This window comes from Arvicola amphibius, chromosome 11 (genome assembly GCF_903992535.2).
Source record: "Arvicola amphibius chromosome 11, mArvAmp1.2, whole genome shotgun sequence".
NCBI lineage: Eukaryota > Metazoa > Chordata > Mammalia > Rodentia > Cricetidae > Arvicola > Arvicola amphibius.
In genome coordinates, this window is record NC_052057.2 from 56636482 (window position 1) to 56653081 (window position 16600).

The 16600-nt window shown below is 36.1% G+C and overlaps 1 protein-coding gene across 2 annotated transcripts in view; it reads left to right on the top strand.

Annotated features, from left to right (window-relative positions):
• The window catches only part of Ca1 (carbonic anhydrase 1), a 78244-nt gene extending 64625 nt beyond the window's left edge, over positions 1 to 13619 (top strand). Inside the window, exons 1-8 of one of the 2 annotated variants that reach the window (XM_038347851.1) lie at positions 1127 to 1338; positions 4684 to 4743; positions 5173 to 5370; positions 6789 to 6907; positions 9583 to 9678; positions 10230 to 10292; positions 12186 to 12341; positions 13182 to 13619. In XM_038347851.1, the coding sequence (XP_038203779.1) occupies positions 4707 to 4743; positions 5173 to 5370; positions 6789 to 6907; positions 9583 to 9678; positions 10230 to 10292; positions 12186 to 12341; positions 13182 to 13298 (786 nt within the window). In that variant the 5' untranslated portion in view covers positions 1127 to 1338; positions 4684 to 4706 and the 3' untranslated portion in view covers positions 13299 to 13619. Of the gene's footprint in view, positions 1 to 1126; positions 1339 to 4683; positions 4744 to 5172; positions 5371 to 6788; positions 6908 to 9582; positions 9679 to 10229; positions 10293 to 12185; positions 12342 to 13181 lie in introns of those variants that run through there. The other variant, XM_038347850.1, reaches the window with a different exon arrangement.
• The last annotated feature ends 2981 nt before the right edge of the window (positions 13620 to 16600 follow it).

A 16600-nucleotide genomic window follows, 5' to 3' on the forward strand; every position in this document is an offset into this window, starting at 1 on the left:
GAATTTAGGAGTTAATAAAGGCAATAGGGGTCAGCAGAACTTTTTCTTTTAATTTCAAAATGATTTTAGATGGAAACCTCAAAAAGGTACATGAAAGATTTTATCACAAGATCACTGATAAAAATGTCCTTCACCTTCCTTGATATTTACACTTGAAAACTTATCTCATTTTAGGTTAACTTGTGGTATTTAGTTTAAGCTGTGGTAAGCAGATCTGTTATGCAATTATTTGGATTTGAGGCCGCATGCAATCATTTCGACTCTGTTGCTTTATGTAATTGTCTATTTACATGGGAGTTAAAAATCAAACTCTGTTCTTCAGCCCTCATTTGGGTTTAAATTCATTTTATGGCTTAGGAAGTATTGTACATACCTTGCTTTCATGTGAAAAATATTTCTTGTTTAGGTCATTTGGTTGGGGGGGGGGAGCACATTCCTTAACCAGCTATAGAGGGTAAGATACAAATAATATTCCTCAGCTTTAAAGATAAATATGAGGGTGTTCCAATCAGCAAAGAAGGAAGTATGGACTATTATCTTAATAAATGTTTATACATTCCTATTCTCAGAAGGATTTTCCAGTTGGGTTATTTTAGTAAACAAGACAGTAACTAAATATGTTTACAATTTAAAGTTTTTCAAACATGCCAAATTATAAGACACTATGAATTCCCTGAAACTGTGAATTAAAGTTATTATTTGTGTAGAGATGAGTTGGTTACTGATTTTTGAAAGTTCATTGCCAGATTTAAAAATTTCCTTCAAAGTTAATATGCTCTAAGACATATGAGTGTGGCAGGGGAGTTAAAAAATGTTCCTAATCATAGCAATGGTAGCCTTAATAATCTTCGATTTTTTTTCAATTTAGCACAATAAAAACTCATATAAAAACAGAACAGTTAAATTTTGACACATGACGTGTCAAAGTATTTGACACTTCTAAGAACCAAAGTTTTCACACTCCCATAAATGATTGACAGAGGCAGTTGGTCACTTCACCATCCCATTAATAGAAGTGTGAGGGAAAGATTCTTTCTGCTCAGTCCAAATGTGGTCATGAGTTAACCTTCTATAAAGCCAATTCACATGCTCACACATCCGTTCTCCAAACACCATAGAGTTTAGATCAGACAAACCTGCTGAGCAGCTTGCCCATAGTGTTCTTCATAAAAACAAAATAAAAGAAGCTTAGAGAGACCTTTCAGCTATTCTGTCTACCAATATTTAGCACCTTTTTTCCCCCAGAAGTTAAAAGGAGAGAACACGGTGGTGGAAAGCTACCTGGCCCAGGTTTTATCCTTCCGGGGGTACTCTTTCAGGGACTGTTGCAAATACTAGGTAAGTAAAAGAAGGACAGACTGAAAGGGAATGGAAAAAGGATTTACAGTTTTGGAGTTTTTCAAATGTTTGGAGCATTTGCTCATATATGAGGTGAATATCATTGATCTGAAACCAATCCTGCTCCAAAATCTGAAATTATAGTGAATCTGCTAATTTCATGATGAGACCAAAAATAATTTTGAATGTAACCAAGGTTATAAACTAAATAATATAGAATGGTATAGCAGAGAGGCTGGGAATGGAGAGACACAGTGGATGGTTTGGAAGTCATTTGTGAGAGGGTAATAATGAGCCTTAGCAAGCTCTGACTCCAGGAGGCAGGTCCACAGAAGCAAAGCACTGAGATGGACACTAGAAGAACAAAGTTATCCACATGTTTTCAATGTAAGTGAAGAGAAAGATCAAAATGGTGGAAGTGGTATGTATAAAATTCAGATAAACCATTTAAATTGGTTTATCATAATTTTATCTTAATGCAGAAATGTCCTGGCTAGTATTACCATGTTCTATGACTAAATTATTCACTGAAAATAAGGCTGACTTTGTCAACACCAAAAATATCATTTTTGCGAGGACATGAAATTTAGGGAGCATTGGGAGATTAATGTCAAACTTAATAGCCCTTGATTTTAGAAATGTATGTGCCATTTCAGGCAAAACCATGTCTGTTAGTTTGGATATTGAACACCCCCCAAAAGTCCATGTATCAAAGTTTGGTCCTCAGAGAGGCACCAAATCCATAAGACAAATGGTAGGACAAATCCATAAGAGGTTTGGCCTCAGGAAATAGTTACCACACATTGGGGGCACAACACAGAGGAGGATTGCTGAAGACCACTGGATCTCTGCCTCTTGTCTTTCTAGCTCTTACCATGTACTCTACCCATGACACACCTTATCAGATCAAATGAGCTGCAACAGTCTATCTTGGACTGAAACCTCCAGAACAATTAGCTCAAATAAACTTTGTTTATTTTGTAACTTAATTCTTGTAATTCTTTTGTCGTAGTAGCATGTAGTGGACCAGTCAGTAATAATCATTCAAGTTAGAAAAGGTCCTTCGTTCTAGAGACATGTTGAAATTCATAAGTGGAAATGATTGTATTAATATTGGTGATTTATGATTAAGTTTCAGGAGTATGTGGCTTCTTTCAAAACAGTCTATCAGTAAAAGCAAAAAGATTTTTTCCATTTATACCTTTGATGGTTTCAAGAAATAAGCTGTTTAGAAGAGCAAAGCCTATATAGATTGAGCATCTTCTTAGGAGTGAAAGCAATGCAAATGTTATAATCATCAGGAAGTATAGTGAAAGAGGCCTATGAGTCAAAGTCCAATGGATAACAACATTAAACACTGTTCCTTTAGCTTAGACATAAAAATGAGAGAGTCAGTTTATGAAAAGAAAATATTGAATAAAAGTAAGTGAGAGCAATGTTAGGGTTAGACCCTCATTAAATTTTACAACTCTCCCTCTAGTTCTTTCTTTGTAGGAATACTTGAATATGCCCTGAGTACGTCATAAAATAAAGGGTCATGAAGGTAGAAGTCAAGGAAGTTGTCCCTAAAACTTTAAATGTATTACCATACCATATAAGTCATTCCTATAGTGAATCATCATATAATAAAGCAAGAATGTTGTTCCAAATACATTGATTAATATAGTAATTCAATGTAAGATTTAAGGAGATGACTAAAACATAGTAATTACAGTTAGACAGGAATTGTAGAGCAAGCTAACTATGGTTAATTGTGATGGACTGTATTCTTTTAAATGAAGAGAGTGGACATTGGGTACTATTGTCACGAAATTAACTCTAAGTAATGTGATCATTAACTGAATTTAATGTTTTATAATGCACATGTGATCTTCAAAATGATATTGTGTGTGAAAAATCCATGGAACACCATCAGATTAAAAAATTTTATTTAAATAAAATTAAGTTATTTTTCAAGTTGTGCTTCCTAATGCTTACTAAGATCCTAGAGTAGGAACTTTAGCATTTTCATTCTCTGGATATTTACCAGCTGCTGGCCAATTTCCTCCTGAGGAAGGATACAGTCATCAATATTAAAGAGCAACAGCATGAATGGTGCACCTAGCTAAGCATGCCTGTTGCCCATCTTCCTTCGTGGCTCATGGCAGTGCAGGAAGTTCTTCAGCAAAGGGAAGAAAGGTACTCATTATGTCAGAAGTGTATGGTTCTGTTTTTACTTCCAAACAACAATATTTGCAGAATTTGAAAGAAGGGCTTATCCATATTCTGACACATCCCTGCTTTCTGTGCCTCTCTGGAAATTTTCTGCTGCTTCTCTTCACTAAACAGTGTGTGAGTGAGTGAGCAAGGTGAGTTCTCACGTTGGTTTATACTCAGACTGATCTTATGAGCACTGTGGACCCAGAAGCAGAATTATCATTAACCCACACTTCACCCAGGGCAACATATGTAGTGGTGGAATGAGGGAGACAATGGAACTATAAAGGCAGAGGTTCAGACATCTTGCTAGTTGTGATGAATTCCTTCAACATCCCTCAGCTACAAAATGGTAATTCTTACTTTATAGAATTTATATGTGCTATAATAAAATAAAACAGTATGAAAGAGATAATAAATTGCAGAGAACTATAAAGAGGGCATATTTTATTCTAGGTGGAAAGCTAGTATATGATATTCTGCTTTGATATTAGTAAAATCATCTCCACTTATGAATTTCAACATGTCTCCAGAACAAAGGACCTTTCCTAAACTGAATGGTTGTTATTGTCCTAAAAGTTCATGTAGGAAGAATGTCTCACATTGACACGTTCTTTGGAATTCATCTAGAAAGTTTATTTGTGTTTCTATAAAATATATCATTATGAATTATATTATGTTACATATAATTAATTATGGGTTCTATTACCTGATTCTAAATTAACATCATGATGCTCATTCATTTCATAATCATGCACATTCACTTCCTTATTAAAATACTGTTGCTAACACTGTTTAGTTAACCAGTTATGGCATCACTAGAAATCCAAAGGGCACAAAGTACTTTTCATTCTAGAAAATTTGATTAATATCAGTCAATATTCAACCACAAGCATAGGAGAACAAGACTAGTTTAATAACATCGATGATTTTGATATTTAATTTTTATATTACAATAAAACAATTAGAGCTGACCTAATCCCAAGAGACATTTTTTACAATACCATTTATTTTGATATGATACTTCCTGATAAGCAGAGATTATGAAACAGTGGACTCTCATAGGCAGACAAGTCTCTATAAAAGCCCATGGTGTCACATGCAGCCACAGTAGCAGTTTGTTATTCTACATATCATTTCTTATTTCAGGAACCAGAACTAAGCAGGAGATCATGGCCAGTGCAGACTGGGGATACGATGCCAAAAATGGTAAGAGCACTTCTTTTGCATTTGTCAAAATAACACTTTATTCCCACTTCTACTGTTAAATTTAATAATCATTTAACTTAACTGTATAGTCACAGATTAATGACTTGATGCACTTTTCAATAATTACAGTATCCTTGTATGTAATTTTAGTAGTTGGCCTTCAGGCATAAAGATCTACAAAAATATATATGGTATGTGCATACTATTTTTATACTATAACTGTATAGATAGCATAACTAGGCCTGTATTGATGATATTGCCAAATAAACTGTCTATTAGTATAGTAATGAAAGGTACATTTTCAAATACTGAATGCCATTTAAGACACCTGACTAAATCATAATCTAACAAGCAAATAGTTGATTTCCTGATACTTGGAATGAAGCATTCTGTAAAATTGTAGTTACATGGACATGTTTGTTCTCATAGGTCCTGACCAATGGAGCAAGCTGTATCCCATTGCCAATGGAAACAACCAGTCTCCAGTTGATATCAAAACCAATGAAGTTAAACATGACACTTCTCTGAAACCTATCAGTGTCTCCTATAATCCTGCAACTGCCAAAGAAATTGTTAACGTGGGACATTCCTTCCAAGTAGTTTTTGATGACAGTGGTAACCAATCTGGTGAGCCTAAAGACAATTTTGATACTTGTCTCCTTAGAGTCTACTAAATACTATGTATTTTCTGTTGAAAACAGATTCTTCTCTCATATAATACATGCCAACCACAGATTTGCCTCCCCCCACTCTTCCTAGATTCTCCCCACATCCCTTCTCCTGCAGAGATACTTTTCCACTTCCCTTCAGAAAAAGAGCAGGTCTAAGAGGCAACAAAACAAAATAGGATACAAAAAAAAAAATACCAAGGCACTCATATTGAGGCTGAATAAGGCAACCCAATAGGAGAAACAGTCTCAAGATCAGGCAAGAGTCAGAGTAGCTTCAGAAACAGCACAGCATCCTGTGTATTTTGTACATGTATTCCTTATCTTACAATTGCAATGACTGGGAGGCATTATGACCTCCTGGAAGATGGCTTTCAGAGCTCCCAGCTCTTCTTGCAATCCTTCTATTTCTTAATGAGCCATCTTTCCTATTCTGGCCATTCCAGGATCTTCATCATTATTTCTGTAAAGAGGCAACTTTTTTCCAAAAGAATCTAGTATGAAAATCACAATAAACATGAAGCCATAAAGGAAATATTCTAAACAGGATAAGAGTGGATGAACTTAATAAGGAGTCAAGTGGTGCATGAGTTCCTATGATATCTGAGAATCTGGCATGTTGCTTGCCACATGGCCAACTTTTCATCAGTATTTAATGAATAAGCTCCTAACGGATTGTTCTATAAGAGTTCCAGGGATGTGAAATGCCATTCTTGCCCTACTTTCCCACCAAATTCTAATTTTAAATGTTAGCTACCTTAGGGGTTTGCCACTTATTAATAATAGATTAGTTCTAGAAGGTCTTTTGCTTAGGTAATCACATGATTAGATAGATTCACCAGGCTGGACTGTCATTCAGAGAAAACGTTTAAAAAGTGATCTTGCCCCACAAGCAGTATCTCTTGGTCCCTGGCCATAGGGTCTCAAAAATTAGTCAAACTACATTGTTATATCTTCAATAATTGTTTTTAAAAACAAGTGACAGTGAATTTTTAGTTAATAGAAATTGTACTTACTAGCCACACAGTAAGGTCGAATGAAGAAATAAACTTGTAAATTAATGGAGAGCAAAGAAAACTCTGTGATCATATAATTTATTCACTTTGGAATATATCATCTTGGCAACATAAATAGGTAAACTTGTTGTTCCTTTGCTGGAATTTGTAAATATTTCATGAGCTATATTGTTGCTGCCATAATCAGGAAGGCACTATATATGAGTGTCATCCACAGGGATGTGGAGTGGAAACACAATGAAAATAAAATGTTGACACCCACTGGTGTTTGTTTCTATTTCACACAACATAAAGTAGCATTGATTTATATTAAATATGAACTAGAGATTACCTGGCTGAGAGTACCTCTCTTTCCTTCTAGTTCTGAAAGGAGGCCCTCTCTCTGATACCTATCGGCTTATCCAGTTCCATTTTCACTGGGGCAACTCCAACGACCATGGATCTGAGCACACCGTGGATGGAGTCAAATATTCTGGAGAGGTAATGTGATATATTAATGAGAGATAGCTCATGAGCATGCCTCCAAAACGTCTCTGAATGAAGTAGAGAACCTACTATCAGAATACATCAAAAATGAGGTTGCTGGTCTTTGTAGGACAGATGCATAAATCAATTCAAATCAAACACTGGCACATTATATATCACAATAGAGGGATATTTTAAATATTTATCTAAAGAAATGCCCAAACTTATAGGTAAGAGATCATGAAAAACATCTTGATATCTTGTGGGGAGGGTGGAAGAGGAGAGGGGAGAAGCAGGGAGGAGAGCAGAGAAAAATGTAGAGCTCAATAAAAATAAATCAAAAAGAAAGCTAAAAAATTGATAGATTATCAAAATCAAAGTCTCTGACTGAACTGAACATTCCACAATGTTCCTTTTACTTAACTTCTCAAATTTGGACACAACATTATCATGTGCATGTCCAGACAGGAACAGTGAAAGTAACACAGTGAAAAAGCACTGGACTTTAATCATAGAGTTAATGGTTGAAAAGAGGAGCCCACACATGGACAAGAATCTATGAGTCCCTGTTTAGAGGTCACTATCTGCCACCACTTGACCCTCCCTCCTATGGAAATTTGTGATCAAGTTCTAGATGTTATATTTATATTTCCTTTTAAAACCTGAATACACATCATAAAACACAACTGTTTTACTTTTAGGAAGAAAAAAAGGATAAAAAAATTGTCACTATTTATATGAATATATAGTGTGTGTACATAGGTATGATTCCATTTTAGTTTTAATTTGCTAAAATGAACTCTATAACGCATATGATTTTGAAACTTGCTTTTCCCCACTTGCCAATGTATTATTATTTTACAAGATAGAAGGGGTATAATTTTATCTCTTTTAAAAATAACTGCTCAGTATTTCAATTGTATAAATATCAGAATTTATTTAACTAGCCTTCTTGAGAGACAATTACAATATCTGCTTGTTATTATATTCCACTGAGTTTTGTTGTTGTTGGTGGTGGTGTTTTTATCAGATAATCCTTCAATGAATACATTATGCCTGTATCTGAGGTACCTATTGAAGTAACTATGTAAGAGAAATTTCTCACAGAAGAGGTTTTAAAATATATGCAGTTTATTGTGATAGAATTAGGTGCTAGGGGGTTGAATACAGCTATAACTTGTTTTATTTTATAATTTTTAAATAATAACTTTCAGTGTTTCAGAAGGCTATAAAAACTCATTCCTAGTTTCCCTTCTGCAAGAAGGTGGACTAAAGTGGAATAGAAGTCTAAAATATTAGGCTTTAGGAAGGATACTTGTAAATATTCATGGCAGCTAAAAATCAGGGATTATATTCACTCAAATAAATTGAGAAAAATAATCTAAGCCAATGATGAGAAACATTTAGTCACAAAGTTCAACGTGTTATTTAATATTCAGCTCGAAAACTTGTGTGGAGGACACACCAGGTGATATAGGTAATATGTGACATGTGTGAGCTCCTCCCTTGACCTTCATGGAATCAAACTGAGCCATATTGGCTATGTGACTCTTTCTTCTCTTCTATAGTTAGGTACTATAACATTAATCTCCTTATATACTCAAGCCAGCTTCCACATCATAAGTGATCAGTAACATTATCTGAAGTTCTGTAGAGGAAATTACATATGAGCCAATGGTAAGAATTAAGTAAACAGTACTAAATGGCAGTGTGAGTGCATACAAAGAATTGTCAGTGAGTGGGAAGTATAAATGATAATGAGATGACACTTCAACTAGGACTGGGGAGTGATTGCTCTCAAAATTAGTGTTCTAATTACTCTATCAACTATTTATTGAGTCTTTATAGTATACTAGATTTTTGTTCTTTAAAGTAACAGAAAAATCACATTTTGTAGGAAAATAAAAAGCTTTTGTAAAATGTGAGCTAAGTTAAGAAGGAAAGAGAGGGGGTAGAGAGAAAGAAGAGATCAGATAAATGCATGAAAACAATAGATTTGAGTTATGGTGGCCACTTTATATTGGGTAATCTACTCATTGAGGTGTGGTATTTGAGTTCAGTCCTAACTGTAGAAAAGAAAGTTCCAGGATGTCAGCAGTTAATACCCCCCCCCAAAAAAACCCCACAAGCTATGACCAAGTGAAGAAGTATACTCTGCTAGGCATAGAAGCTGATAAATGTGTAAAACATGAGATTTTTTATAACTATGGTAGTTTTTGATAGAGCGGATAGGAGAATATTATTACCTTTCCTAAGAGGAGAAAATGACAGGTGGAATTTGAGGAATCAAGCTTTTCCTTAGCCATATGACTCCTCAGACATCTGTTAGATCTCATATGGAGATATGAAAACAATATCAGAAACACATCCAGGCACACGTGGATGTATGAACCTAAAATTTCACGAAGAGTTTGGACTGCAGAATTTGACTGAGGGGATCTTGGGAAAAGCACTGATATGCCCAAACTTCCAAGCAGTCAAGGATCTTCTTACAAAGTTCTCTCATGGAAGAGAAAATTATTTCACCTTTTATCCTAAAGCTAGTTGCCCACAAGATGAGGGTTCACATGGAGTTTGTCTACCACTACCATGAAATATCTCAAATATAACAAATTAATATGTAATTCATTTTCTGTCTTTTCCTTTGCAACAATATTAGTAGTGAATTATTTGCATGTCGCCCCTTCTAGCTTCACATAGTTCACTGGAATTCAGCAAAGTACTCCAGTGCTGCTGAAGCCATCTCAAAGGCTGATGGGCTAGCAATCATTGGTGTCTTGGTCAAGGTGAGTCATAGGAGTTAATTAGCTGTCACTTGATTTTTAAAATGGTATATGTTGTGAAACCTACTATCATTTAAATTTATATTTTCATGGAAGAGATGCTCTGAAGAAAGCTATCGTTAAATTGGATGAGACTGAATGACTAAGTGACTTTGGATTATAATATTTTGAGGTGACTTTTATCAAACACTTATTCAGAAAATGACAGAAATGCATCAAGTATAACTAAAATAACATAAAATTGAAGGTGCAATCTTGTGTCATTGTTTTAATAAACATCTAGAGTATGTCTTACATACTTTGACCATCTTGTTCACAAATAAATTTAAGCAATATTTTCTCTTGACTACTTTGTCTGTGATTATGCCTGATGAGAAATTGGCAAAATACAAGATCACATAAAAGTACATACCTCAGAAAATTTCCTCTCAGAGCACAAAGAAATCCCCCCCTCTCCAATTATTGGTGTTACTTGAAAAATTAAATTTTGACTAAAGAATATTTTATAAGTATCAGTCTACAACTCATACTTTCTTTATCTTTTAATTTTCTAGGTTGGTCCAACCAACCCAAACCTGCAGAAAGTACTCGATGCCCTGAACTCAATTAAAACTAAGGTAAATAGTGAGCTAATTTAATTCTGAAAACAAGAACACATGGAAGTACATAAATCATCCAGTTGCCTGTTTGAAATGGGAAACAGGAAGACAGGTGTAGAAACCAAGCAGACACAAGGTGCCATGGAAACTTTTCTTGTCCTGGAGAAATTGATGTAGGAGTTGGTTTTGTTTGTTTTCCTGGTGCTTGTTCTTAGTAGAACACTTTTTGATCTGATAAAACCAATCAAAAAAGTGACTTTTTGATCAGACACTCCTTGTTCTGCTAAAAACCAATCACACTCTAGTGAGAGCTTTCTGTTTCATGAAAAGGAACATCTTGATCTTTAGTAACATGAAAACATGGGCCTGAAGAGCCCTATTTAAGAACTATGATTCTGAACTAAACTTAAAACCCTTAATGGATTTTCTGAAATATCTATTCTTAGCACCACTGTCTTAACACTGTTTGACCTTATTCTGAAGGTCAAAGTACTTATCATTATTTTCACAGTGAGTAGAACAATTGTATTTTATGAAAAATAAGTTTGTTTTATGATGAGTTTAGAAAAGAACTTTGAATAAGCATATAATAAAGTGAGATGGAATGTTCTTTAAATTCTACTCAAGGATATCAAAATATATGAAAATAAAATAGAAGGAAATAGTGAGGATAAAAGCAGAAAATAGTAAAAAAAGAAATAAAATTACAGATGAATACAAAACATTTTTCATCAATAAATGAAGAATTTACTATATAGAATAAGCAGCAACAAAAAAAGAATCATTTGAGCAGTTTTGGTAAAAAGAAAGCTGGCACAAACACCAAATGTTATTAGAGGGACTGGCAAGATGGCTCAGCAGGTAACACAGCCTTTCCTAGTAGTATGGCCGAAATAACTCTGAAATTACAGCAAATCATTTACAACAGCATTATTGATGAAGCCATATTTTTGACCAAGTAGAGTTCACTCTAGATGTGGATAGCTGAGTGTTAGAACTAATCTTTGATTAGATCATTATATTATCAGATTAAATATAAAAATTCATATCATCAGTTTCTCCAGCTGACACTGTTCTAGTGCAGTCAAGAAAAAGAATAGTACAGTGTCTACCACCATCACAGTTGACATCATAATTAAAATTTTAACTATTAAACAAATAAAGAACAAAACATAAAGCTAAATATTGGGAAAACAAAGACAAAATTATTGTGTATCGATGATATATCTACCAGGAAAATTTAAAGGAGTCAAATAAATAATTAAATTGACTAAAAAAAAGTCTGGTAAAACTGGTTGTATAAAAATTATCTTACAGCCGGGCGGTGGTGGCTCACGCCTTTAATCCCAGCACTCGGGAGGCAGAGGCAGGCGGATCTCTGTGAGTTCGAGGCCAGCCTGGTCTACAAGAGCTAGTTCCAGGACAGGCTCTAAAAAAGCTGCAGAGAAACCCTGTCTTGAAAAACCAAAAAAAAAAAATTATCTTACAAATATCAGTTAATTTTCTTTATACAAGTAATAACTGATCAGGAATACTTACGGGAATAAATAAGAATAAAATGTAACTGACGATCTTGTCCTGAATGCCTTTCCCCCTAGAACAGGACAGAGCGTTATCCAAAGAAATTAAGATATTTCCTAATGAATATTAAGTGTCTTTTGATAAATATAAATTACAGAAAAATTTTAGATTATTTTCATCATCCACCAAATGAAAAGGAAGATTTAATGTCCAAAACTTTCATATACTATTTTTATGTTATTTGTATTGTTCATATTCACAAACATACCAGACATTAAACAAGTATAGTAGAAAAGTCACAATTAAATGCACCTAAAATCTCTAGGTAATATATAAAGGGGCATAGATTGATACATTTTATAGCATAATATATACTGCTTCTGTTCTCAGGGAAAACGAGCCCCATTCACAAATTTTGACCCATCCTGTCTCCTTCCTTCATCCCGGGATTACTGGACTTACTTTGGCTCTCTGACTCACCCTCCTCTTCATGAAAGTGTGACCTGGTTCATCCTCAAGGAGAACATCACTGCCAGCCCTGAGCAGGTATCAGTTAAAATGAATTTATTTCTGGTGGAGGATCCCTGAGTTTTCTAAACAAACAGATAGATAGATAGATAGATAGATAGATAGATAGATAGATAGATAGATAGATAGATAGATAGATAGATAGATAGATAGATAAAGTCCTTCCAATAACTGTTTTTGTATGTAGAGAATAGACTCATGAGGTTCCAAGTTCCTGCTGTTCTTCATAAAGAAAAGTCAAAACTTGTTAGGTGGCTTCTCTGAATGTCAGGAACAGACAGTGAATTCTCCTTGGAACTTCCACAATGGCTCTCAGGTGGCCCAACTTAACAGTTGGTCAAATCGTCTCAGTTTCTCTAGCTAAAGTTTTAAAATATTGAACAAAGCACCTTCTGGCTATTGTTTCTAAAGATGTTGCTGCTGTTTGATGGAAGAGCTACTTTCCCGAGCTGTTTTGTGTTTCTCACAGCCTTGGGCCCTGCCATTTACTGATGCTTGTGGAGCAGAGGCATTGTACACCAAGCACTACAGTAGGCCCTTTGCATGGATTAACCCACTTAATCTGAACAACTCCCAAAAGGAAACGCTATGAGAAATTAAGGGGTGTTGAACTGACAAATCAATTGCACAAGCTCCCCAAGTAACAGAGCGAAAGTTGACATTCTGACAGAGCCAACTGTGCCTTAGTTAATACCTGGTGCAGAGGCGGGGACATTACTGCAGCCTCCTTCCTGCTCACCAAAAGAACCACCACTCTCTTTAACTGCTTTCTAAGCAACAATGCACTAAGTTCTCTGGAATCAAAGTGCTTTCTTGGACTTTAACAGCTTTTCATCCTTTAAATGTCTCACCCCACAGCTGGCACAGCTCCGCAGTGTTCTGTCAAATGCAGAGGGAGAGGCAGATGTTCCTATTCTGAGCAACCACCGTCCAACCCAGCCCCTGAAGGGCAGAACAGTGACAGCCTCATTTTGAGGCCCGGCAGGGAGGAATCCTCCATCAGGAACCGGCCCCTCTGCAGACATCATCCAGTACAGTGATCAGTTTTAAGAAACAAAGTTATTTCTGTGCTAGTAAGACAGCATACCTGCAAATTTAATCCATAAAGCTAAAAGCCATTCATTTTAATTCCTGATGTTAATGCAGATAATCCATAAACTTGCCGATTGTAATCTCTAAACAAGCACTGTGACTAATCTCTCTCTGTGGAATGTTTCATAAGAAAATCACAATTAAGGGATTTCCCTTTCTCCTCTCTCCATTTTAATTGAATCAATAAAATGGCTTTCTCTCTTCTCCTTGTCTATTGTGCATTTTATTAAAACCATTAGGTTTCTCCTCCATTTACAGTCTTAAATTTTAAAGGGCTTACTTGAGTCTTTCATCTCAAATGTAAGCTAAGGGAATCCAGGAATGAAGCACTGACTAATCCCTTTGACTTAAGATAGCATCTAGATTTAGTGCTTTTATGCTAGTGCAAGCACTGCTTTCATTCGTGTGCCCTATGATTACAATGTAAAAGTGACTAAGGGCAGGGATTTTCTGCCATCATTATAATTGATGGGTTTGTAAGCATACTCTGTGTTTTTTTTTTCTTTTTTCTCTGATAATTTTTTATTACTTTATAAATAATAGGAATCACTGAAAGGAGCTGGGTAGTTTGGTCGGTCAGTAAAGTGCTTGTTACACATGTACAAAGGACCTGAGTTCAATACCAAGAACCCATATAAAAAGTGTAGTTGTGGTGGCACTATTGTTAGGCCAATACTGAGGAGGTAGATACAGGCATATCTCAGGGGTTTTCTGGCCAGTTGCAGACATTGAGTCGTATTGATTGTATGTGTATGATGTGTGTGTGTGTGTGCACATGTGTGTTCAGGCATATGTGGAGGTGAGAGGCCAATGACAGATATGTTTCCCAGTTTGCCTCTATTTTTTTTGAGACAAGGTCTTTTCCTGAACCTTGTTCAATAATTCAATAATTTGGCTAGCTAGCTGACCAGTGAGCTCCAGGCTCCTCCTGTCTCTGTCTCTCCAGTGCTAGTGTTACAGACAAAAGCTGCATATCCAGTACCCGTGTTAGTTCTGGGGATCTGAATTCAAGTCTTCATTTTGTGTGGTAAGCACTTCACAAGCACCATCTTTCCAAACCCAGTACTTACCCTTGGATTCTCAAGCCATCCTGAGGACCAAAGGGAAAGAAATATTAACTTAATTTAAGACATTCATGTTGAAATAATGCTCAGGATCTTCATTTTAAACATTTTCTGGAAATGAAAAATTTCTAAATAAGTTTTATAGGAAGGACCTAGAAAGTACTTGATTCTATGACCTGTGTTTTGTTGTTTGTTTAAGGTTAAAATGGATTCCAGGATTTATTTGTGTGTATGTGAGTCTCATAATTGGAAGGATAAACATGGGACAGGAGACATATGAAGGTGGTCAGTCTGTTTCCCTTAAGCTGAGTACTTCCAGGAAGTCAGCTTCCTTCCTGTTCCTTCATAGGGCTTCCATGCTTCCTTAAAGTGATTGATAAAGCAGCCGTTCTCAGACATAGAAGAGCCTTTGGACCATTTGAAGATTTCACTCACTTCCCTTCTATTCTGTGCCCTCTCTGCTTACTGACTTTGGGTAGAATATTGAACATCCTGCGAGGATTTTCTGTTATTTTAAAAATGTTGGAAAGCCGGAGTTTATGACAAATTCCCTGGAACTCTAAGAAAGGTCTAAAAAATGTATATATTGTTTTTTATTCAGCTTCAGTTTCCTCTGTGTATCCAAGCTTGTGCTTCCACCAGGATGTGAGCTGCAGACCATCCTGCCTTTTGGGATACAGTCAGCTGCTCAACAAGGGTTTCTTCTCCACAATGGAAGGCTGTAGCTAGTGGTTCTCAGCCCTCCTAATGCTTCAATACTTTAATACAGTTCCTCATATTGTGCTGATGATCCCAACCATAAAATTATTTTTGTTGCAACTTCATTATTGTAATTTTGATACTCTTATGAATCATAATATAAGTATCTGTGTTTTCCAGTGCTCATAGGTGACCACTGTGAAAGTATCCTCAACCCCCACAAGGGTCATGACCCACAGATGGAGAATGACTAATTTTGATGCTCTACTGATGTCTCTTTTTCTGAGATGAGCATTGTACTAGGAGAATAGATATAACAGACTGAGGTGAAGAAAATCTTTCTTTCAATATAAAATAAAATACTTTCAGGGCTGAGAGGATGACTCAGTACATACAGCACTTTCTTTGTTAGTATGAGGACCAGAATCTGGATTCCCCAGAAGCCACATAAAAACCATAGATGATGTGGTGACCATCAATTATCCCTAGAATAAGCTAGCTGGCTAACAAACTTAATAAGAGAGACCATGTCCCAGTGAATATAGTAGAAAACAATCATGAAGACAACTAACATCAGCTGCCAGCCTTGTGTAGGAGGTCCATCTGTTTATGTGTTGCTTTCATTGGTTGAATAAAGAAACTGCCCTGACCTTTTGATAGGGCAGAGCTTCCATAGGCAGAGAAGACAGAACAGAATGCTGGTAAGAAGGGCAGTATGACAGACGCCATGGTTCTCCTGCCAGAGACGGACGCTGGTTAGACTTATGCCTGTAAGCCACAGTCAAGTGGTGATACACATTAATGGAGATGGGTTAACCTAGTATGTGAGAGTTAGCCAATAAGAGGCTAGAAATAATGGGCCAGGCAATGTTTAAATGAATACGATTTCTGTGTACTTATTTTGGGCGTAAGCTAGCTAGGTGGGACGAAACAAAAGGACCTGCTCTCCCTACAACATATTGGTACCCAAAGTGATGGACTAAATCCACTTAAAAACCTGAGAGGGAAGAAGAAGAAGAAGAAGAAGAAGAAGAAGAAGAAGAAGAAGAAGAAGAAGAAGAAGAAGAAGAAGAAGAAGAAGAAGAAGAAGAAGAAGAAGAAGAAGAAGAAGAAGTAGTAAGAGAGAGAGAGAGAGAGATTAACACAGTTTTTTGTTGTTTGTTGGTGGCATGCTGCAGAGAGAATTTCCTAACTCAAAAGTCAAAAAAAATCACACAGTTTTAAAATGCTGGCTTTCTGGCCTATGCTGCTAGTGTGACCTCTGTCTCTTGTGGGAGACAGAGCATTTAGATGGGGTTTGTGAGTAAAGTGGTATGGTGTGCCTACAAGGGGGGCATTGCATGCCACAGCTCAGAGGCACAAGTGATTCAGAGGCACAAGCAGCTCTGCCATGCTAGTGGTACAGTGCACATGGCTCAGAGG